This window comes from Canis lupus, chromosome 16 (genome assembly GCF_003254725.2).
Source record: "Canis lupus dingo isolate Sandy chromosome 16, ASM325472v2, whole genome shotgun sequence".
NCBI lineage: Eukaryota > Metazoa > Chordata > Mammalia > Carnivora > Canidae > Canis > Canis lupus.
This window is the reverse complement of record NC_064258.1, coordinates 48,935,855-48,961,539: the sequence shown is the minus strand read 5'-3', so window position 1 is coordinate 48,961,539 and position 25,685 is coordinate 48,935,855. Positions and strand designations below refer to the sequence as shown.

Sequence of the window (25,685 nt, the reverse complement as noted above, 5' to 3'; positions counted from 1 at the left end):
AAACAAAACACAAGAAAACTGAAACATATACTCACTAGTTGTTATCTCTTTTTCCCCCTAATTAGGACAGAATTTTACCCTAAGGCAGTTAGGAGTTTGTGAACCAGCAACTCGAAGAGGACTGGCATTTTGTGCGGAAATGGGGCTCCCCCACAGAGGTTATTCTATCAGTGCAGGGTCCGATGCTGATACTGAAAATGAAGCAGTGATGTCCCCAGAGCACGCCATGAGACTTTGGGGCAGGGGGGTCAAATCAGGCCGCAGCTCCTGCCTTTCAAGTCGGTCCAACTCGGCCCTCACACTGACAGATACAGAGCATGAAAACAAGTCGGACAGTGAGAACGGTAAGTGCCATTTTTTGCTCTATAATGTTGGCCTTCAGTGCTTCTGTTTTAGTTGACTGTGGGGGCATGCTTCTCTTCCTTTCTTCTTTCTTCCCACTCTTCCTTCTCTGACTTTCTTCCCGCTTCCTTTGTTTTCATTTGAATGCAAAGGAATTCAAGAAATGTCCTTGAATAATTCATTTTTTTCCTGGAAAAAAAAAATCAATATTCGACATCAGATTGTTAAATTCTGCAAGCAGTCTATGATGTGTTAGCTTTAGTTTTGAAAAACAGTTTAATTATGTACAGGAAAAAAAAAGATCAGCTTCTACTTATCTTGGACCATGTCACCTGTTATCCTCTGTGGAGTAGCCAAGCAAGTGGTGATAAGGTTTACCCTAGAGCCAGCTTGTAATCAAAGATGTCTTTGTAGATTCCTCTTGAAGATATCTCAAAGAAGTTGCAGAATCTTAGAATGGATGAGTGAGCACCCAGAATAGTTTATGAACAGGGCTCAAGTGATTGAAGAACAAATTTGATCGTGCTTTAAACTAGTTACTAGTTGATGAGAGCAAATGAAATTTTGGTAAACAGGGAGAGTATGGTTTTCGATGTGCTTTGGGGACTGCATTATTATGCAATTAAGTCTACACGCAAAAAATTGGATTTTAGGATATCCAAACAGCAGCATTACATATTGTAAGAAAGGGATCTTTATAAATTATTGGGACTTTTTTCTTATAGCTAATGCAGGACCATAAAAATAGTTCATTTATATGCAATAATAGATTTAAAAGGAAACTTAATTTTTAGTCGGTATTGCTTCAAAGAAGAATTGGAGCATCAGTGCCAACATACCAGACAACAAAGGGACATTTCTCCTTCACATTTAATAGTAACATTGCACTTGCTACTTCAATCTAGTTGTTGATGCTATGTGTATGTGATGCATCAAGAAGCAAGGAGAAAATTAAAATAGAAGAATTGCATGACATTTGAAAAGAAAGATGGTTGTTTTACCAACAGTATTTCATTTGTATTATTTATTGACCAACTTTGTCAGCTATGCTTTGCAATACGAAAGCAGATCTATTCAGCTTTCAATTTTAGCTAAGTCACAGTATGAAGTGGTACCTATTGCTTCCTGCTATTATTACCCATTTCCTTCCTACTCCTGAAAAAAAAAAAGTCTGATTTAAACCAACCAAAACAGTGTCTTTTCTTATGTAGAATGTTAGTGCATTAAACCAATCAAGATCAATGGCTAATATGCACTCGATGTATTCATTTTGGTAGTGTCAGTTCTTTTTTTTTTTATAATAAATTTATTTTTATTGGTGTTCAATTTGCCAACATACAGAATAACACCCAGTGCTCATCTCGTCAAGTGCCCCCCTCAGTGCCCGTCACCCATTCACCCCCACCCCCTGCCCTCCTCCCGGTAGTGTCAGTTCTGGGTGGAGACTGGGTTTATTCCAACCCCAAACAGGAAACAAATTCTTTCTGACAAAATGAGTCCTCGAATCAGACTGCCAGCATTTCCCTGAGCCTATCCATTCACCTCAGTAAAACCTGTATTTATATCAGTTTTCATTGTGAATTCAGAAGGTACTAGCCGTAAATGCATAAAATTTGGTATCAACTTTGTTTCCTGTCTATCCAAATCTTCAGGTATGATGGTTATATTCAAATGTAGCACTCGGTATTTCATTTCCCTAAAGTACATGATAAAATTTATGGTAGTTATAGAAAAGAGTAGAACGCAGCAAGATAATGCATCCAGTTCTGATTATCTGCATCAGATCCACACTCGTATCCATTAAATATTTTCTCAATCAGGTCAGCATGTTCTTTCTACCCACACCCTCTATAGTATCTCTTTCTCCTCTGTAATAACACATGTATCCTGTGATTGCATCTGTAGTGGTAAAACATAAATTAATTTAATGATTTTTTAAATTGTGTATCTGCTAAAGCTATCTCACAGTGAATGCCCAAACACACACCATTTATTTTTTCTTTTAGGAAAATCTAAAACTTACCGAATTGTTAACTTATAGTCAACAGCATAAAATATCCAACTGGTAGGGAGGAGGAAAGGAAAACTGAATGTCTCCCACCACTGACCCTCACCATTTGCATAGATTCTTGTTACCTGGAGGAGGACCTTGCCTCTCCCAGGACCTCATAGACCTTGGTCATGGAGTGATGTCAAGGCAAGAAAAGGCATACTCTTTCTTTTCTCCAGATGGTGGTTATAAAGCAGAATGAACAGAGATAGGAAGAGGGTGTCAAGGGCCTTGCCTTGAAATTCAGAACATTTGGTAGCATTTGTTGAGAGTAAACAGGTCAGCCAAGTTAAGAGTATAAAGTGTCAAAAACAATGTTTGTTGAGCTGGGCAAGTGATGACTTAAACTTGTGTTTACTCTTTTCCCCAAGGTTTGGCTGTGGTTGTTTTTAAAAAAAATTTTTTTTTTTGATGGTCCAAGAACTCCCAGTGAGGTCAGCTAAGGGAAGAAAGCAAGAGACGAAATAAAACAGATATGGCCTCTTAATGAACACTGGCTATCGCATAGATATAATATCTACCTCCATAGGAACAAATTCAGATTAGTTTATTTGTCCTGAATTTTCAGTGATTAGTCAGAAAGAGCAAGAGTCCATTGAAAGTAAATAATTGCATTAAGAGGTGGGAAAGGATAATTTTCTGAGATATTTAGCGGACCTTTTGAATTGTGGAATGAGATAAGAATATTGAGGATTTTTTTTCTGATAAAAAAACTATGGTTTTTCTTAAGCTAAGTTATAGGAAAAACTAAAATTTATAATCCTACATATGGTCTTCTAACATCTTTCTAAGCAATAGCTTCAAAATTATTACATATTTTTACCATGACTACTTCTAGTCAAATATTTCTCATCTAAAATTACTGAAATAATTCAATCCTATCCTCAGTTATTTTTCATTGCTCTAAGTTTGAAAGACCATTGATTTTCCAGTGATATTTTCCTTTGCCTTTCATTATTTTAACTGTCCAATATCATTCATTGTTGTACTAGGTTCAGATGAGTCTTTGGAAGTTCTATTATAACCCTCTAGGTCGAAACAAGAAGGACATGTGTGAAATAACTCACCAAAATGAAACTAATTTAGGAACCAGACACTGACTTGTTTTCATCCGGTTTAGAATGGGAGTTCTCGTTGACTGTTTTCATCATTTGAAATAACTGTGGATAAGGCTGTTTTCCCCAGAAAAAAAAAAAAAAACTTATTCAACATTTGTAAAATTATGCAAGCTGAGTGCCCGATGTTCTAGTTATAACTTCAAAGAAGAGTTTAGTCACTAAAAGGGATTAGGTTTCATTTATTTATTGATAAAGAGGCCAACAGTTCAAGTTTAGAAGGCGCTAGCACTGCTGTGAGGCTAATGAAATTTTGATGGCCCGAGCATCCTGCAAGAGTAAAAGAACATTCGGACCATGTCACACGTCTGCGTGTTAGCAGAGATGCAAAACAAGTGATAAAATTTATCCTTTTGCAAAACTAACTCTTCACCAACCATGGGGATTTGAAGTTACAAAGCATTTTGAGGCAAAAAAAAAAAAAAAAAAAGAAAAAAAAGAAAGAAAGAAATTGCCAGTATATTGAGTTTCGTATGGGATCCCAAATGTTAGTTGTGGTCCGAATTAGGGATCTGGAATCTGGGAGGAGTCCCTTCTTGACACAGGGCTTGCTGCGGTCGCCTTCATCAGGCTAAGTCAGCTGCCAGGCTCCAGGGCAGATGCTGGAGGGGTTTGTGGCCACCTAGTGAGCCGCAGTTCTGGTAAGCTGTTGTGAGGTTACCAGATGAACCGATGAGCCGCCCTAATCAAAGGTAGAATTACCAGTGTGCTCTGGATTGTTTTAAGGGTTTTTCCTGTCTCTGACGTATGGGGTAAAAGACCCCTGGCTGAATTTCCGCTCTGCAGCTTTGCAAGTAATCTGATCTCGGTTCCAAGTGTCTATTTAAATGTCAGAAACAAAGGAGTTTTCTTTTCGAGACATCAACCTTGAAGCCTTAACAATGTTTGTTTGTGCATCTTTTTCCAGAAGAAGCCATAACGCAGACCATCCTTTGTCACGCAGCGCTGTGGCATCATGACAGGTGCCTGGCTGTAGAATCACACTGATTGGGGTGTAAGTCTTTCATTCACCCGCTGAGGCTGTCTGCTCCCGAATCACCAATCACCCAGAGCTCGAGTTCCCAACTTTTCCCTCTGCCTGCTACTCTTGGACAGGTGGGCAGCATCCCAGAGGTGGGATGCTCCTCTGCAGAAGGTCCCCATCTTGTCCCTGTCCCTGTCTCCACAATCTCTTAGGCCTGTTCCCAAGCCATGACCTTTTTTTCTTTTTTCTTTTTTAATTTTTTAATTTTAATTTTTATTTTTTTTAAGCCATGACCTTTGAAGTGAGACAGACCGGGAGGAGCTAGCCCTCCTCTTCTGCCTCACTGGGATTCCAGACCCCAATAGCCCCCACTGGGAGGAGTGGTTGAGAACATGGTGTAGGGGGCAGGTCACCTGGCTTTGACTGGGCCCCACCATCTCCAAGCTGTGTGACGTTGGGCAAGTTACTTAACCTTCCTGTGCTGCAATTTCCACAAGGGTAACATAGAGAAAATAATACTATACAGCCCTCATAGGGTCGTTGTGAGGATTAAATGAGTTCGGATCTATGATGTGCTTAGAACAGTGCCTGGCACCTAGTGAGTTCCAAATAAGTGTGTGCTCTTATCATCTGTAAAGAGCAGAAAATTATATCTCCTTTGTAAGTGGCGATGAAGATTAAGTCAAACAGTATCAAGTACCTACATAGTTTTGGCCCACGGCAGATCTCCCCTCCTCCCCACCCCACCACCTCTTTTTACTCTCCTTCTGTCTGCTGTTAGTTTTGTACATGTGGCAAGATGAGAGAGAGCTAGTGATCTCCAGAAAAGGCACTGATGATTTGCATAGTCTGGAATTTCTGTCACCATTTATTGACTCTTTTATTTTTCTCCCAAACCCCACATCCTTTTTAATTTACTGTAATTAAATGAATGTACATTGAATGGAGCTGATAATTAGTCTGATGGCTGTAGACTTCAAAGACTTTAGAATGCTCCTTCCCCTCCTGGCCAAAGGAAATTTCAAAAGTAGTGTTTCCCTCAAAGGCATGTTACTTAGACAGCCAGTCAATTAAAAGGCAATTTAACTGATGCTCATCAGTTCACACGATAAAATAAATCATTCCTGGAAGACTTTATTTCTCACCTGGGGTCTTAGCAATATACCTGTTGTAGGACCTCACTAATGCCACACTAATTGTGCATGATACTAAACTATTAAGGGCTAATTTGGCTGACAAAGAGGGTATAACAGTAAAGGGCAATATTTTGAGGTATAATAGATACTTGCTTTGTACGGCTAAAGCATTTCAAGGAACCAATTTACTTGTCCTTTGAAATACTGTTTTAAAAGTCTACTTTCGGGATCCCTGGGTGGCGCAGCGGTTTAGCGCCTGCCTTTGGCCCAGGGCGCGATCCTGGAGACCCGGGATCGAATCCCACGTCGGGCTCCCGGTGCATGGAGCCTGCTTCTCCCTCTGCCGGTGTCTCTGCCTCTCTCTCTCTCTCTCTCTCTCTCTCTCTCTGTGTGTGACTATCATAAATAAATAAAAATTTAAAAAATAATAAAATAAAATAAATAAAAGTCTACTTTCTATATAGCTAGCTGAAGTCTAAAAGTTGAGTCATGAGACTTTAAAAGGACAAAGGTGTGCTTCTTAAACCAATCTGATGAACTATTGCAGTGATAATGTTTAAAACCCATCTCTCAACAGAGAGCTTGTAGCTATTTTGCAATCCAAATTGCCTGGCCAAGTAGAATCTGTTCTCAAAGAGCGAGCAGGGCACCTTCTTCTCTCTCTGAGAGACTGCTTGTAGGTGACGGGGAAATGGAAGAACTTGGAGCTCTTCTATTAGCAATTAAATTCTAGAGTAGTCTGGGAGAAACTCTTTGGTGGCGTTGGAGTATCCCGTATGTCACGTAGTTGTGATGCTCTCCGCAACGACACGGATGTCATTTCTCTTCTGACTCTTTTCACAAAGGGCATATTTGAGTTTTCTGAAGATAATGTGAAGGGAGGTGCAGTAGTTCACCTCTCTCCATTCTGTTACTTCAACTTCATCCATGAACCTTCCAGCCTCCTTTGGAAATTGATTGTAAGAATGAAGATGGAATTCTGTTGCTGTAAGAAATTAATGATATGTCAGTGTTTTCTCTAATTTTATGAGATTCTATTACACATACTAAACTATAACATGTACATAAATTCCATTATGAGCTCTCTTCTGGCATGTAACGGTCACTTCCAGCATGCTCTACCATTGTAAATTATATTTTATGTCTCAGGTGCTCTGGGATGTCAAAACCAGCAAAAACAATATGTCTTTTTTGCTTACTAAATTGAGCTCAGAATTAGAGCACTGCTTTGCAGAATACCGTCAAATAGTTTCAAATATATAAAAATAATTACGTTGCCTTGCTCTGTAAACATTTATGGCTTAATAGCAACTTGCCATTCTCTTAACAAAAGCTTTCATGTGTCATTTAAGAATGAAATATTTATTTCATGGATATGTTACAAGCCACTCAAGCACAGTAAGCTACGATTTAAATTAGCTTTTTAAAAAAATTTAGCATGATGAAACTAGAATTAAGAAGACTACGAAGTCCACTGCCTTTGTTGTGATCACTTAAGTATTTCTATACATTTGTATTTCTCATCCTAAGAGGATTTTTGGAACTTCTTGGTAGGTTGCTACTTTTCACATGAATACTACCATTTCTAAAAAATTCAAGTTGTGTTCTAAGTATTTCTGTTCAAAGTATACGGAGTATGGAGTATATGCTATCTCTCTTTATATTCTAAACATTCTCTTAATGGTAGAGTTGAAATCAAAGTAAAGCATACCATGCACATATCAAAACTGATGATGTATGCTATTTTGATTTTTGAATGTGTTTTTGAAATCCTTGAAAAATCACAGTGGTAGCAATAAAATTGTTTTAATTAATGAATTGAACAGCAACGAATGCTGAATCAGGTTTATCGATGTAATTATCACTGAAATAGAAAAATTAAGTGTTAGAGCCATAGAACCTAAGTATTTGCCATTCTGGGGGTATTCAAGTGTTTGAAGAGAAGCTAACAGGGTTTTTTTGGTTTGGTTTCTTTTTTTTGGTGCTATTTAAAGGATATTCTTCTCAAGTCATAATAATTCTGTTTATTAACATGATACATGCATACAAGTATAAATGTGAAAATCTTATATATTATTTACTGAGTAGTTTGAATGATGGTTTACTGTATTGAAAGTTTTTATATTTATCAGTGGACTTGGGATAATTTTCCATAATGAATAGACTGTACATAAACCAAATGTAAAATCTTTCTTAAGTGCAGATGAAAATTCATACAAACTCATACACACTTGAGAAAAGGGCAATGAAAACACCTTACCAGTCGTACCTTGACTTTAAATATCATCACAGAGAAACTGAAAAGTGAATAAAGTTTAGATGTGACTTTTTGAATTGATTTCTTATTTAGTATATCAGCTACGTCTTCATTCAATGAAGAATACATGCTGGGTATCATACCAGATGCTGGAAAAATAAAAATGAGTGCGATGTAGCCCCTGACTTCTAGAGATTCATCAGCTAGCTAGGCAAACAGGTCAGTAGAGTCTGTAATTGGATTTTAATGTGGTAAATGATATTACAGCACAATATGCGAAGTCCGTTGTCAGCACAGAGCAGATTGTGGCCAACAGAGACTGGGGGCAGCAGAGGAGAGGATATTTCATAAAGGAAGAGGGACGTAGCATTGGAACTTAAAGGACTTCTAGAAATTCAAGATGTAGACAAAGCAGCAAAGGAGAAAGTGTAAAGTCTTCTGAGAACCATGAGCTGTTTGGTACCTGGAACACAGGATGTGGGTAGGGGAGTGATGATTTGAGGCAATATAAGCAACTTTGCAAACCATATTGCAAAGGGCCACATGGCCATGCTGAGAAACCTGTACTCTTTTCTGTAGGTAATGGAGAGGCTCTGAAGGATTTTCATGCAGAGTAATATTGCAGTCCTATTTGCATTTTACAGAACATTCTGAAAGCAGTATGGAATGTGGACTCTCTTTCCCACAATAGGCTCTCTAGGGGCATGGCCCTGTTCATCATTGTATCTCTGTGCTCACCTCACCCAGTGCCTGAACCTGGAGCTACAGTGTTTGCTGAGCAAAGACACCATGGACTTGTAGGTCAAACTCGAAAGCAAATCAGCCAATCAGATAGTACTATGATCAACGTGTGAGAAAATATAAGTTTAAGGCGAGAGCTGGGGAGAAGAAGAAGATGGATTCAAATAGAAAGAAACAAGAGTTAGTAATTTATTCATTGCATTGGGGTTAGGGAAGAGAAAGACATTTTTTTTTTAAAGACTTTATTTATTTATTCATGATAGACACAGAGGGGCGGGGGCAGAGACATAGGCAGAGGGAGAAGCAGGCTCCATGCCGGGAGCCTGATGTGGGACTCAGTCCCGAGACTCCAGGACCACACTCCGGGCCAAAGGCATGTGCTGAACTGCTGAGCCACCCAGGGATTCCCATAAGAGAAAGACATTTTAAAAGAACCTCTAAACATGGAAGAATGGTATAATATAGGTGATGATGTAGTTCAAGTTGGAGGTTTGTGGTAGAGTTAGTAAATCCGCCAAGAACAGGTTGTATTTAAGGTGTGTGGGGAACATCAAAGTTGAATAATCTATTAAGCAATTATATAGTGATAAAAAATTTAAATAGATTTTGTTGAAAAACATTTGCCATATGATCTGTATGATTGTAGTTAAAGCCATGGGGCGGAATTAAATAGAACTCTGCCCAAAAGCAAATAGGATGAGTAGTCAAAAAGAGGACTGAGGTGAAATCCCGAGTTCACCAATATTTAATATGAGGGTGTAAAATAAGTCCAATGGAAGAAACAAAGGGGACCCTTCCTTAGAAACAAAAGGAAAATCAGGAGACAAGAGACAAGAGAGATAGGTTCACAGGAGACAAGAGAGATAGGTCAGAGGAAGCAGAGTCTAAACTTCCAAAAGTCTAGTAAGTTAAATGCAAAGATACTTGCACAGGAAGTTGTTCATTTCTGTCTGAGGGACATGGTGGTCAGATGCTGTGGGTGGAGAGATGAACAAAAAACTCAAAAACATGGCACCAGCAAGTGTAGATTATTCCTTCCAAAGCTCAACTAAGACAGGAGGCAGGGAGGCTGATAACTTCTAAGACCTACAAGGGCAGGGAGGGGTATTTTTTTTTTTTTTTTGGAGGACATTTCAGGATCTTTATAAGGAAAAAGAAGGAGCCATCCAGGAACTAGAAGGAGAAAGGAGAGGAGATCAGGGGATATTAATAGTCTGTAACTTTTAATCCCTCCAAACTTTTTATCTTTTGAGGTACTTTTCATCTTACAAATTTGTGCACATAATAATTTCAGTGTTTGTTATAGAAAAGCTATAATTTAAAAAGGTAAGATTCTATCTGTATTCATTGAAATCATAGCAAACAGTAAATCAGTGTCGTTGATGATATCTGATAGAATTGAAATTCCATGTCATCACAAGATTTGGGGTAAAGTACATTCTTATTCAAAATTGGTATTTTAGGGGATCCCTGGATGGCGCAGCGGTTTGGCGCCTGCCTTTGGCCCAGGGCGCAATCCTGGAGACCCAAGATCGAGTCCCATGTCGGGCTCCCGGTGCATGGAGCCTGCTTCTCCCTCTGCCTATGTCTCTGCCTCTCTCTCTCTCTCTCTCTCTGTGACTATCATAAATAAATAAAAATTTAAAAAATTTGGTATTTTATTTCAAAATAGTCCTATAAAACTGTAGAAGAAAAAAAAAACAAACTCCCACATCCAGAGTCCTATGGAAAATAGGGAGTTACTGAATTTGGAGTGTGTCTAACAGGATTATTCTCAGTGGTTCTCCAGATACGTGGGTAACTTCTTTCTTTTCCCTATCCCTTCCTTTGCTAAAAAACAAAATGCATATTTATAAGTGTAAAATTATATAACTAGATTTGATTATTAATGAATAATATCAAGGCCTTATCAAACATCAATTTTAAATAAACCACAAAGGGGGCCAAATAACCATATCACAAGTAATATGTCCAAGAGAAATAGAAATATGCTATTAGGGATGCCTGGTGGCTCAGCGGTTGAGTATCTGCTTTTGGCCCAGGTTGTGATCCCAGGTCCTGGGATTGAGTCCTGCATCGGGCTCCCCATAGAGAGCCTGTTTCTCCCTCTGCTTGTGTCTCTGCCTCTCGCTCTGTGTCTCTCATGAATAAATAAATAAGGTCTTTAAAAAAAATGAAATTTGCTATTAAAAGCCAGAGTGAAGGGCGCCTGGGTGGCTCAGTCGGTTTAGCATCTGCCTTCAGCTCAGGTCGTGACCTCATGGTCCTGGAATTGAGCCCCATATTGGGCTCCCTGCTCAGCGAGGAGTTTGCTTCTTCCTCTCCCTCTGTTGCTCTCCCTGCTTGTGCTCTCTCACTCTCTCAAATAAATAAATAAAATATTTTAAAAAAAGCCAGAGTGGTAGTTGTTATCTACATATTGCATTTTGGAAAATGTGACTCTGTGAAATGATTATTCAGACTAAATTGAATAATTGATTTGCCTTTAATTGGTTAATATCAAGTAATCAGTAGGAAATAGGCTTGCCCTTCCAACTGGTTTATATAGGGGTGTTAAAGTTCACAAAGAGAGATCTTAAATTTTTGACATACAGCAGCTGGAGATTCCTAGGGGATTTGAAAGTGCTTGAATGAAATGTCAGTTGCTGCAGAAAACAAGTAGAAAACATTCCCCTATAATGGACTGTGTCTCATTTACTGTGACTGAAGTATCACCGTATGGATTGTAGGGTACAAAATGGGCGTATAGGTGTTTATTCGTTGTTTAAATGAACCTATTTAAAAAGTTTAAGCCTTCAGATAATCATCAGAATGTGTTAAGCATTCAATCATTGTTTACACTGTACTGTCTCAATAACCTAAGTAAAATTGATAGGTTCTGACAGACGTGATAAAAATAGAACTTTAGATCAAAGAAGGTATAAAACACTGTGAGTGTTTAAATTCATGCCCTTAATGTATCTATTTTAATTGCTCAGCATTACGTGTTCGTCGGTTAATCCAGAGAAGCATATGGATAGTAGTCACTAGTTTCTATTTTGGCATTTACACTTCTATTCTTTCCTGCGTGTTTATTTTTTAAAAAATTAAAATTGCAATTTATGTTTTGACCTAAGCTTCCCCATGTTATCAGACACTCTTCTACATCATACTATTTTTCCATGCTGTGCCTTATCATAATTTGTTCAACATATCCACCACTTTTGGACATGTAGGTTGTTTGAATTTTGACTATCATAAATTGTGTTGTAGCAACTATCCTGGTAGCTAAATCCTTGCCCCTAATTCTATTATTACTTTAGGATAAATCCTTGGAAGTGAAACGTCAGAGCCAAAGGGTACGTACAATTTAAAGCTTTTGATATACCCTGTCAAAGTGCCCTGCAAAAAAAAAAAAAAACCTTGTATCAATTTACATTCCCACCAGCAGTACAAAAAAGTGTCTTTTTCCACAAGCCATTGACAGCAAATGCTGCCGAGCTTTAAAATTTTGGCAACTTGATGGATAAAACATAATATCTTACTGTTGTAATTTATATTCACGTGATTGATAGGTTGAATATATTTTCATGTATGTGTGTGTACGGTTCGGTTCGTGTTTCTTTTGTGAATTGCCAACTCATGTCCTTTGTCCATCATTCTATTAGAATAAGTGAAGAAATGGGTATTCTGGGACATAAGAAAAATTGGAATTCAAGTACACTAGGGCACTGACACTGCTTTTTCCCCTTGTATGCATGTTGCTTGCTTTGATGAGACAGGTTTGGGCGTAGGAGGACCTGATATATATAATCACCTCCTTAAATGCAAACCTTCTGCTTGTAGACATACTTATAAGCTGCATGATAGTGATGAATAGAGATGCCAACTTCATGTGTTGAATGTAAGGTCCCCAGTCTAGCAGGACACTGCCTGCCTTAAGTAGCTCCTCACTCTTTATTAGAGATGCTAGGTGCCAAGAAAATCTGCATCTGCTCCAGCTCAGAGTAGCAGATTCATTTCTACCAAGTCTCTGCCTCCTATTAAATAAATTAAAAACTTAAAGTGATGCTAGCAGTAGGAGGTAAATCTCCTTTCATTAATCCTCAGCCTGATGGAAAAGATGCACAAGATATATATATAGGTACCATATACTTTTTGTCTTGAATGTATTCTCATATAATAAAAATCTTAACAATTCTTTGTCTCTTTTGAAATATTTAGATCTCAATCTTTTGCAAATATTTTCCTTTGATTTTAAGATATTATTTATATAAAGAATTTTTTAAGACACCTTTTAAATTATCTTATTTACTTGTGCCCTTTTTATATGCTTCGAAATGTTTACTTTATCCCTAGAGCAAATTATCATTTGTATTTTCTTCTTTTCAAAAATATTTTTCTTTTTATTTACATTTAATCTGTCAAAATTCCTTTAATGTAGTCTGTGGCATAGGGAGTTTAAGTGATTTTCTTCACACACTTCATCTTTGTAAGTGTCATTTAATTTAATTAGGGGATGCTTCATAAAGTCTAATAAATATGTACTACTATACTTAAATTTTGGCAATGAGACAGCAATAAAAAAATTGTGCTGTTGGGTCTTTGCAATGAAATAGAAAAAGATTTATGAAATACCTTATGTAAATAGTAGTTTTTAGATACTAAATTTAGGTTTGTAGTTTTTTGAGAGATCTAAAATGCTAATAACTAAAAAGAAATATTTTCAGGAATATTAGCTACTAGCAGTGTAGTATGCAACCTTTTATGCGTTGCAAAAAATCCAACAGTAGAAAAACAGAATGAAATAGGCTTATGGAAGTCATATATAATATGGCAAGCAGTTACTAAGATGTATTTTTCATTAAAAAATCAAGCATTCCTCCTGCAAAAGGTTAGGATTTACTCTATTTTGTGAACATCCTTATTTCAAATATTTTGAGAGGTATTTTGGGGGAATAAAATACATCTTTCGCCATGAAGCTTATAGTCTGGAAGATACAGGGCTTTACAGAGAGGAAACAATGAGAAGGCGGAGCAGCTAAGTGGAGTACATTACTACACGGTGCATTGAAAAGAGAAAAGCAGTGAAGGTTCAGAAAAGGAAAGATTTTGCAGGATTGTTAGAATTTCAGCAGGACTTGGAAGGTGGTGGAATGTGTTTCAGCGCAGAAGAGTAGACATGCTTACAGTTGGGACAACTGGAGGAAATGCCTGGAGGCAACGAAGGGAAAAGGTGGCATCAGGGAAGGCCACCCCATCTGAAGAATCCTCTTGAGTGGGAAACAATGGGGATTAAAGTTGCAGTTTAGTGAAATTGATTTATGAAGAACTGTCAATGTGATGCTGAAGGTCTGAGCTTGTCGCTGTGGGGGGTGTCTGGCTAGCCCATGTCCTAAAGCAGAGTTGAGACTTGATGGACAGCTGGCATCAAGGCAAACTTGGAACTTATGAGCCAGGATCCCATATGAACCAACTTATGAAGGGTTATTGTGACCAGGGAGGAAGGAGCAAGTTGTAGAGTTGTTGACAGGGCTTTGCAATGTGAGAAAGCAAGATAAGGAGCCAAACGTGACTCCCAGCTTGTGTGCACAGAACCAAGGAGAGTGTTGCTATCCTAGTAAAAGGGGAAAGACCATAGACAGATCGATAAAATAAACTCTCATCTAAACAATTACATAAAATCATAGTACAAAAGAGTTTCAGCTACAGTTTGGGAAATATTAGGCAGTGTGCAAAGGATGTTCTTGAAAACTAAACACAAATGTGGATTTAAAGAAATATGCAATGGTTTCTTTTTTCTTTTTCTTTTCTTACGATTGTATTTATTTACTCATGAGAGACACAGAGAGAGGCAGAGACATAGGAAGAGAGAGAAGCAGGCTCCCCACAGGGTGGCCAATGTGGGACTGGGTCCTGGGACCCCAGGATCATGCCCTGAGCTGAAGGCAGATGCTCAACCACTGAGCCACCTGGGCGTCCCATGAAATGATTTCATTAGAACATAAGATGGACAGTGAATGATAGTAGCTCAAGTTCAGATTCAAAGAGAAAGGTATTTCTCCATATTTCCCAAGTCATCCCTTAGATCAGGACATTCAGTTATTGTTCAGTACCCAACAAGAACACCGTGTCATGATGTCCCACCTAGGGGACTGATTTGCTAGGGGAGGAAGAGGCTCAGCAGCTGAAGAGTAGAGTCTGAGAATATTTTATCCCCATACATTTTAGTTGCTTCCTGCCACATCTCAAAATAGTCACTACGTAAAATAGATTTCCTGTACTCTTGATAATTGTGTTTATCTTCACTGCAGCCATCATGAGAGTCTTGCAACTGATCCATTCTCCATGGGAACCAGCAGAGAACACCAGGATCTGTGTCAGGATGATGCAAGGAAGCGGGCTGCGAGCTTATTCATAGTAAACCGTATCCGCTTCCACCTGCAGGGTCTCAATTCTGACAAAGGTTTTCAATTAGGAAGGATGGTTGCGTCCTGGAGATAGCTTGATAAAGGCCTGGCAGATGCCCTGACATGTGGCCAGTGGCCCCTTGATGCTGCAAAGACAACGGATTTAAATTCTAGTAATTCTTATTGTTCACATTTACATCCTTAAGGTGTCAACTTCCCAGTTTCAACCATTAGCGCATTGAGCATACTTATTTTTTTTTCTCTCAAGATATTAAGAGGTTGGCACAGAGGATCAGAGGGGGAATGTGGACTACAACATTTTTTTAAAGTGTTTCCATAGAGACACCTGGTTGGCTGAGTAGTTGAGCTTCTGCCTTCAGCTCAGGTCATGATGCTGGGGTCCTGGGATCGAGTCCTACATCGGGCTCCCCACCTGGAGCCTGCTTCTCCCTCTGCCTGTGTCTCTGCCTCTCCCTCGGTGTCTCATGAATAAATAAATAAAATCTTAAAAAATAAAGTGTTGTCATATTTTTACCTGTCTACTGCAAGGCTGATTTCTAAAGGGATAAAAACTAATGAAAAGGAATCTATTTGGACGTGAAAGTTGTACTTTTAGAGATTAGAATATTGACAGTATATACCTGTGAGTTTGGGTTACTTTCCCCATATTTCAGGTAGTTGGTACTGAATGTATAGCTCATTGATAGTTGACAGCTGTCAGGCAAGATTTCCTTTCCTGAAGATAAATCAGAAAGGGTGAGAGTTTAGGGTGACCCTTTCCATGGATCCATTTTTTATTCTATTTTAATTAGAAATTTTCAGCCCCCAAAATCCTCTCACCCCAACCAATTCTGATTTCACGGTTCAGACGCAATTCCTTTCTGGAGCAGTTTGTATTCTCTCCAAAATCCTTTGATTTCCCACAGAAAGTGCCATTATTGTACAGAAGCATTTCGAAAACAAAGTCATTTTGTAACAGTGACATTTCCAGGGATAATTGCTAAGGATTTAGGATATGAATGTTGTCGTTATTGTTCTTTAGAAGGATTGTTGTAGAAGAATCCAAATGGCAGGAAAGTTTGATAGAGACATAGGCAGAGACAGAGATAGATATTTGGTTTTTATTGAGCACCTATTATACTCACTCTACCACCCTCATAGTTTAGTTGTATTATCCCTGTTTTACCATGGAAAGAAAATTAAGGCTTAGAGAATCCAAATATCTTGCCAAGGTCTCACAGATACTAAATGACAGGACCAAATTTAACGCTACTCTTTAATTCCAAAAGTCACTGTGATACACCACCTATTCTTGTGTGGAATCTATCAGCACCAGACAATAGTGGAGTGTAGGTCCCTCAGATCACTTACTTTCCGAAGAGAAGGAAAAATCCCCCAGCCAATGTAAATGTCTTCCTTGTCACTGTGAGCTTCTGTGTAGTTGAATTTATTTCACACTTCTTAGTTTAAGATGTAATTCTACTATATTTAGACAAGAGTTTCATAGGCGCAGTGGTAATGACACTTGATTAGAAGTGCAGACATCTGATTTCTTATTCTGGCTCCATAATTAAGTCATTCCTTGACCTTGGACCATTCACTTAGTGTCTTTGGGTCTGAGTTTCTTCAAACTGTGTCTTTTTATTAAGTAATTTTAAAAATATACGTTATTTTATCTTTGGTTGACATTACAAAGCTAATATTGCAAAGTTTTCTCTCGAGGATTTCTCTCAAGGGAGAGAAGTCATGTTGGGTTAAGATAGGTCCAGCAAAATAATGATATGAAGCATAAAAATCTAATAACCCACCTAAAGTAGCAAGAAAAATTGGATTTATTATTTGCATCAGTCAAATATAGTCCAAGCTTCCTTTGCTTGTGTGCATGTTTCTAAGAAGTATTCTATCTATGAAGAATGGAACTGTGACCCTTGCACTAATAAAATATACATTATTGCCTATAATGCTTTGTTATATTTTGTTTTGTTTTGGGTAACATTCCACCTATATTACTCAGTCATTTCAGATTCCTAAAATAAATTTGTTTCACTGCTAAGAGTCTTATCTAAATGAACACAAAGAATGTCTATGGTATTTTATTATATAAGTTTAGAAAATTTGCTTAGTAGTGATATTCAGGAAAAACAATTTTTAAATACCTTGCCATACCTAGCAAGGAGATCCTTAACGTTTATTGCTGAATACAAAATAAATGACATTACCTAAATATTTCAGTAATTCTTTTTAAAAAAGATAATCAGCCAGTTTTAGCCAGCAAAAAATAGGAGCATTTTCTCTTCTTTCACATCAACTTTTTAGAAAGGAAGATCTGGTTCGGAATATACTATTTTGTTTGACTGTGGTCAACTTGGCTTCCATATATGAATCATTACTACCTCCAATTTTCCCATGTGTTATTATCTCTGTCTTTCTTGAGATACTATAGGCTCTCAAAACACGATGTGGTTCAGGTTGTAATTTCACTGGATGAATGTTCATGTGATAATCAGCTTGTTTCTAGGGGAAATGATCTGTGCAAATCAATTCTGTTTTATGTTGCTAAAGGACCTGCCAGATAATTGAATATCATAATCATAAGCCTGACAGAGACCTTATGAGACATTTGTTCTATCCTCTGTAAGGCAGGCTAGAGAGACATGACTGAAATAGATACCATGATTTTCTGGACTTTGCCCATTTCTGTGTTTGATTGAATTTTTTTTCCTGATTTTTATCCTAAGGTCTTGGATTGAAATAGAAAAATTTTGGTGCTCGGCTTCATGTCATAATCCTTCTTAAACCTGAGAAACAAGACCGTTGTCCTTCTTTTCTCAAAACTAATTAGGCCCAATATTCATTCCTTGTGATAAATTGATCCTATCACCTAGCCCTAATCATTTTCATTATTCACTGAGCTTTTTCCCAATGCATCATGTCTCCTTCATTTCTGAGGACCTCAACACGCGTGCGCGCGCACACACACACACACACACACACACATTTTCTCTTGCTTTTTTAAAGGCAGGGATACCACATTTCTGTTCAACGTTATTTTTGGTGCCTATAATGTGTATCAAAAGTTTGCTAAAAAGCATGATGTCTGTCCTCAAAATATGCTCCCAGTGGTTAAATCTCTTTTTAGTGTGCTTTTATTCAACTCTGACCATGTTACCATGATGTTACTGTACCCAATGAAAAAAATCCATCATCTATTACTTTTTCCTTTCTATATAAATACCCTTGTAAAAACTTCATCAATTTCTTTGTAATTTCAACTGTGGATTTTTTACAATTTTGCATAAAGCTCTTGTTTTCCAGATCCAATTTCCTACTATAGATTATCGGATCAAAACTTTCTTATAACTCTCTTCTCACATTGGCTAGTCTTACTAATCTAATAGCATTGTATTTTAACATGCAGTTTCCTCTCCTGCTTATAATATCTTACTTTCCCTCTCTCTCCTGTCATCTCTAAATTTCTTTGTAACTGGGGTTTCAAATACATGTACTTTCAACCCGCAGCTCCTAATAAGCCAGGATGAGCAGTAAATACCTGTTTGAAGGGCTGACTTAGTACTTCTTCAAATCTTTCCCACACTCAAAAAGTCAATGCAACTTTCAAGAGATCTAAGGTTTAAAAGCGAATACAATATGTGGGCTGGTGAAAGCCTGCTCCACCACCATGGTTTTTTTTAGATATATCTGTTTTAAATAACATATCTTAGAGTACCTTATTTTAGTTTGTAGCTTACGGTGTTATATAGTTAAATTATGCAACACTCATTAACAAAAATAACTTGTTATCTTTTGCAAATATCCTCCCAGTTAGAAACCTGCTACTGGGAACTAGAATGGTAGCTGTCTTTTAGTAGACTACTTGTTTTTTTCCTAACGGGTATAAATCATTAGGAATAAATTGTGTTCTGTCATTGTAGCCAGTAATTGGTGACATTTTCTTGTCACTACGGGATTATAAATAACAGCAATATACATACTGTCAACAGATTCATTATGTTATGAAAAACATAAACCAGGAGTCTTTTAACTATACTTTGCATATTTTCTATATTAAGTGTGACACTGACATCTTTACAGAATTTTAAGGAATACTCGACAGAGCAGTTTTCACCGTTAATAACTTCCAATTGTTTTATTTTGCTTTAAATGCATTTTAATTATTCCTATTTCTTCCATAGTTCACCTCGAAAATACGTTCTTCCAATGGTATTTTGTTTGCAAACAGATTTTTTATAAATAAAACAGGGGCTTTTTTTTAAAAGTAGTAAAATACAGAAGAGACGCGCAAAAAGACTGTAAGCATTTGTGATGCATTTGAACATAGCTCACGGTATTAGAGTAACTAAAAATACACGGCCCTCAAATGGTATATGATACATAGTGATGCTCTGTACCATGATGAAGAAAAAATAAGGCATTCGGAGGTGATGCTGATGTGCACCAAATCTCATCATTACTTGCTTCATTGATTATCAAGTCAGCACATCACTTTGTAGTTTGAGGGTCCTGGCGATATTACATACCCATCACCTCTTGGACCCCGCGCCCTAGAATGGAAGATAACATCCCTCATTTTCAGGAGCTTTACTACTTTCTGGAGGGAAGGAGTTATTCTTCTTTGCCTCTTCAAAATGAAGACGGAAAAACCCCCATTTGGTTATGGGGAGGGCCCCACCGGCAAACCCACTCGAGCTCATATTTGGCTCCCATCTTCCTGAACAAGTTTGTCAGCCTTTTCCTGGAACGCTCTGAAGTCAGACTTGAAGGGCATTGCTTCTGGCCGGTTCTCTGGATCTGTGTTTGGGAGCTCTTGGTATCCCTACTTCTCTACTGAGAGGATGTCTCCTTTGCTTCGCTCTTGGGTTCACTCTTGCCAGGGATACAGGGTTTTCAAAGTTCATCTCAGATTCCTCCACTCTGTGAAAATATGTGGTCCACGTTTTTATTACTTTTTTTTCCATGTATTTATTCAGCAAATGCAGCAAAGGCACTGCTCCTGACTCCTCGGGGGCCATAGGCTGAAAACACAAGACCTATCAGGGTGTGTTGTGTAGTGTTTTGGAAATGACTCTTCCTAGAGTATTTGTGCATTTCAGGCCTCCTCAGTCATGTTTGTCTCTTTTAATGTTTCCATATTAATTTCGCATTATTTTGGCCAGTACGTTGTTCAGATGTTCCTTTGTGCTTCTTAAAGTTAGCCCTTTAGCAGAATGTTTTGCTGTGCTTTTGTTTTAGTTTCTGGTGATGGTGTTTCCAAATCTTTTTTTTTTTTTTTTTTTTGTTTCCCAGACTAAATCTGAATTATATTTGATTTGGAATTCTGCTTTTTCTTTGTTGGACTCCTAATGCTTCTTTGATGTCCTTCCTATTTCCCTCGGACTTAAAATCACATTGCTGTCTAAAGCTGCAAATAGGAGCTGTGAACCAAACATAGTCTCTCTTTCACAATGGAAATGTTTAAAAAAGAATTTTGCAAACATGAGCCACTATAAAAATCTTTTAAACTTTATGAACTCGCATGCCGTGCATTATATGTTTTTCATCATAGCAATCAAAATGATTTCCCAAAGTGGAACTCAGTTTTCTATTTTTATTCCCACTTATCATTTAAAAATCACTTCCAAAATTTCAAGCTTATCACTTTGTCCTCTCTACTTGAAATCTTTCCCCTTCCATCAAATTCAAACTAATTATTTATTTCAAAGCTCTCGTTCAAATTTCTGCTTTTATTTTGTCCTTTCCTCACATCGAAAAATCTTTATTTGGGATGCCTGGGTGGCTCAGCGGTTGAGTGTCGACCTTTGGCTCAGGGCATGACCCTGGAATCCCGGGATCGAGTCCCATGTCACGTTCCCTGCATGGAGCCTGCTTCTCCCTCTGCCTCTCTCCCTATCTCTATCTCTCTCATGAATAAATAAATAAAATCTTAAAAAAAAGAAAAGAAAAATCTTTATTTCTTTCCTCCAATTCTCTTGATCCCTGGCCCAAAAAAAAAATGTCTTGACCAGAGAAATCTATAGAAGTGGAATCAACCTTCTTAGGAAGACTTAAATTCTCTAAGCTTATCTTTTCTGTTATTTAAGCAGCAAATAACCTTATCTTCCTCTTTCCTTCAGGTTCCTTGTGAAAACATTATAATGACCTATTCTTTTATGATACAATGTGCTTTCTTCTTGGCCCTGACCTTGCTAGGCTGACAATCTGCAAAACCCTCCCAGCTCCTCTTTCCCGATTAAATTCCTTGCCCACCTTTCAAGGCTCTGTTTAAGTCTTTCTTTCTTTCTTTCTTTCTTTCTTTCTTTCTTTCTTTCTTTCTTTCTTTCTTTCTTCTTTTTTTATTTTTTAAGATTTTGTTTATTCACGAGAGACACACAGAGAGAGGCAGAGACACAGGCAGGGGGAGAAGCAGGCTTCCTGCAGGGAATCCAGAGTGGGACTCGATCCCAGGACCCGGGATCAGGACCTGAGTTGAAGGCAGATGCTCAACCACTGAGCCACCCAGGTGCCCCTAAGTACCTCTTTCTGTTAGTCATTCTTATAACCCAAAGGCTAACTGAGCTGGCCTGCCTCTAAATCCCCTGGTGTCTGTTCACTCTAAGTTCTTCCATGACTTTTAGCATTCACGATGTTATTTTGAAATTATCTCTGTATCTTACTTACCTTCTCTGGGTTGAACATGTCGAAAGAAGAGGAACTCAGCTTCTAAGTCTCTCCTAAGATTGTGTAGTGATATAACTACACCCAAGATCAGTGCCTGCTTAAATTTTTGGAACAATTGAATGAATGAATGAATGAATGAATGAACAAATGAATGAAGTGTCCATTAAACTACACAGAATGTCAGAAAATGTTGGGAGGAATAAATGGAAAAACTTAGCTTTATGCAGACAAACATTCTGGTCTTTGTAAGAAAATGCATATTTATATACTCTGACCCATACAAATATTTTATAGAGTTTTATGTTGCGGATGTTTTAAAAACTACAGTGGTAAAAAGGAGAATGAATGCGTTGACTTCCATGACGTACTGTTTTAATTAGAATTCAGACCATTTGTGCATCCCTTATTGTGGTTTCTTCTTATTTGCATTCACTGGGTTTTCTTTCCTAAATGATTTATACACTTGCAGAACTTGAGATTTTAAACATTAAATTTATTGTACATTGTCATTATATATTAGAGTTATTTTCATAATCTCGAGTACTTTAATATGTCATATGTTCTTATATAATTTATGTTAAGAATTTCCTTTAGCAAGCTTTACAGTGTCATTTGGAGCACTTTAGAAATCAATATTGTAGAATGCTATAAGGAGAAAAAATATTTCTAAAAGTACTCCCCTGTGTTCCCATTAATTTGTTTATTATCAAGGTCTTTATTAGGAATATAGTTGCTAATATCAGCCTATAATAAACAGAGTATAATTGAATTTTCAATATTTTGTCACCCGGGAGTAATTTTCTTACAAGACCTCTGCTCTATCTTCTGACTAATTGTCAGCAGTTACTCAGTATCACCACATTAATGTCACCAAACATTGCTGAAAAATCTACCTGATTGCATTATATTTAAAGATATTCATTTCAAGCCCTTGATGTTTTCGCTTTAAATTATTTACCTCAATTTTAAATATCATTTAAAATGCAATAAATGTAATGAGCCGACATGTTTTGAAAATACAAATTCAGACATATGCTAAGATTTGTTTGGTAGACGATGAAGACAATGATGTTGGGAGTCCCACAGCCCTGTAATGGCAACGGGGAATAGCAGGGAGCTGGCCCAACCAGTCAGTGCTCCAACATTGCAAGGGCGGGCTTTGCAGCCTTTCCTTCGCTGTGTTCTGGTGGGCTTTGGGTCGTTACTATTATTTTTCTTCTATGAACCTCACCTGGGGCGAATCAGATATTATGCTGATATTATGTTATGCTAAATGACATTCTAATAGTGTATTATTAAAAATAAATGACAATAACAGTTGAAAATGCTAGACACAGGTGGATTGATGGGGAAAACAAACTCTTTGTTTTTGTTGGTGGTATGTATTTAGAATTGAGGTTTTGACAAATCGAGAACACAAGATAACAACTCTGGAAAGTCCAGGTTTATGTGTATTATCCCAATATAATCAATACTGCCTCCTCTCCTCTTAAAAATGTCTTGGTCTGGCCATTAAATTAAATGGTCACACACACACACACACACACACACACCCCGCCCCATAACACATTTTTAGTTTAGCACTCCCTCTGTCTCCCAGACAGCTTGCTAATGATCCATACAGGAAGATTAAAACAATTGTGTTCTTGTTCAGGAATCTTGCACTTGACCTACTTTGCAAAAATTCTCGAACTCTCTTTGTTCAACAATTAAATATTGTTCAACAATTAAATTTTGAATTTGGACATAAGCACCATTTATTTTTTGACCCAAGTATTTTAACTGTTTGCTTGTCTGTGATACAATATGTATATAAAACCAATTGTATACAAAAAGCAAATCATGTAAGTGTGTCATCATATAGATGTATATGATTTTAAATTTTTAATTAGAAAGAAAATGTCCTGAGGAAAATTCTTCACAGTGTGTGAAAGCAAGAGAACCTGGTGATGCTAGCATATTATTGTACACTTCTACATGTGTACTTGCTTAATTGGTTCACAACAGCAAAGTTTGAGGGGATGTTCTGTTCTATGATCACAGAGAAGCAAATCTCTGTGTGTGAGTCAAATTGAGCAAATTTGGCAAAGATGAGAAGTTTTTTTGTTTTTTTTTTTTTTTAAGATGAGAAGTCGTGACTTCAGATGGCATGCTTAATGCAATTAGAGCAAACACTGATGGGTGCCCATGTTATCCACACCACTATGCAGAGTTGTATAGAGGATGCAGGGAGAAGGCAGTTCCCCTGGGGGGACTGTGGTTTGGAAGTGGAAGTAGGGGTAGCTACCAATTATCAGGCACCTAGTCTGTATAGACTCCATGCTCAGCTGCTTAAAAGCAATGAGCTTGAGTTATTGCTATGCCTATTTTATAAATGAGAAAATGGAGGTGAAGAGAAATGTAACTCTTTGTCTAGCCTTGAGCATCTACATGTGCCATAGTGTAGAGCACAGGAGATAGCATGTTGAAGCAAACAGACATGTCCCCTGTCCTTATGGGAGCTTTACAGGTCCAGTGGGAGAAATAGGCCTGGCACAATAAGCCACAAACCTGAAATCAAACCAACATGAGGAAAGAAACTGGCTCCAGTGAAAGCGAGTATCCAGGGTGGAGGAGGTAGGGACGCCTTCAGATCAGATGGTCAAGGAAGTCTTTTCTGAAAAATTGACAGATTTAAAGCTGGGACTTTAGGGATTGGGACAAAGTCTGATGACCCAGCAGGGAGAAGTTAGGTAGAAAGAGGGCCCCGTGCTGGCTCCTTACACAGGAGCTTGCTGGAACATTTAAGAAACTGAATGCAGGCTGCAGAAAGGTCATTTAATGGTCAAGAAGACTGGATGACTTTTGAAATAAGGTTGAAGGGGAGAGTTGGGTTTTGTAGGTTGGATTTTAAAGGAATTTGAATTTTTAAAAAGTATGTTGGTTTCCAGAAGTCTGTCTTCCCCTCAGATAGCAATAGGAAGCCACAAAAGGGTTTTGAGCAGGGTGAGATATGCTCTAACTTACCTAAGATCTCAACGCTAACATCCAAGAGCTGGAATTGACCTCAGGCCAATCTGATTTCAGAGCCCACTACACATTCTAACACACTCTTCCCCCTGGGACTCGGCAATAACTGAGTGCATAGCAGAAGGTTACGTGCATTACTAGGCACCTACAAAGCATTTGGTGATTCTAAGCAGGAGGATATAGCATTCATTGGGACTTTCATTTAAAAAATCTAAGGGTGAAGGTGGCACATGTCTGGAGGTTAGCAGGGCAATTCTGGAAAAGAAGAACACAAAAATGGAGCAAAAAGCAGGGTAGGAGAAAGCTGGCTGTTTGGAGGGAAGAGTGAATAGTTAAGTCCCCTGAGTATCACAACCCATGGGGGATAGCCCCCAAACTGTTGAGGCATGTTGAAGGCTAAACAGGGCTTTTTAGGCTAGTGTGAGACCATTGTATAGATTTCAGTAACTAGTAAAGAGTCGATGAAGGTATCAAGGAGGTGAATGACACAATCAGAGCTATGCTTTGTGTGTATGAGATCCAAGAGTGAAAGGTGTAGGAAGGAGAGCTCTAATGACAGACAACTTTGTAAGAGGTTTGTGTACCCAGATTGTACAGTAGGTGGGGTCCAGCCTTGGAGCCAGCCTGCCTGGTCCCACGTTCCAATTCTACCATTAATCTATGGCTTTAGCCATAGATTGTCTTCAACCCTTGGTGACTTCATTTCCTCATCTCTAAGTAGGGTTGATAACAGTCCCTAGTTCACAAGTTTGTGGAGCAGAGTAAATTCGATGACTCATGTAAAAAGTGTTAACCAGGGTGCTTGGCGTACAGTCAGTATTAGATGCGTGTTAGCTACCTCAAAAAAAAAAAAAAAAAAAAACTAAATCAATAATACTCCCAAGAGCTACTTAAGGTACAACTGGAGTGAGAGCAGAGGGAAGATAACTGTATGAAAAGATTACATTTAACCAGAAACAACATGAGGACAGGCCCCATGTTCCTAGTATGGTACCTAACATTGCATA

General features: G+C 38.0%; 1 protein-coding gene across 1 annotated transcript in view; it reads left to right on the top strand.

Moving 5' to 3' along the window:
- Positions 1-25,685, top strand: part of TENM3 (teneurin transmembrane protein 3) — a 605,974-nt gene that overhangs the window by 181,014 nt on the left and 399,275 nt on the right. Inside the window, 1 exon segment of the mRNA XM_035700253.2 lies at positions 66-344. Within this exon segment, the coding sequence (XP_035556146.1) occupies positions 66-344 (279 nt within the window).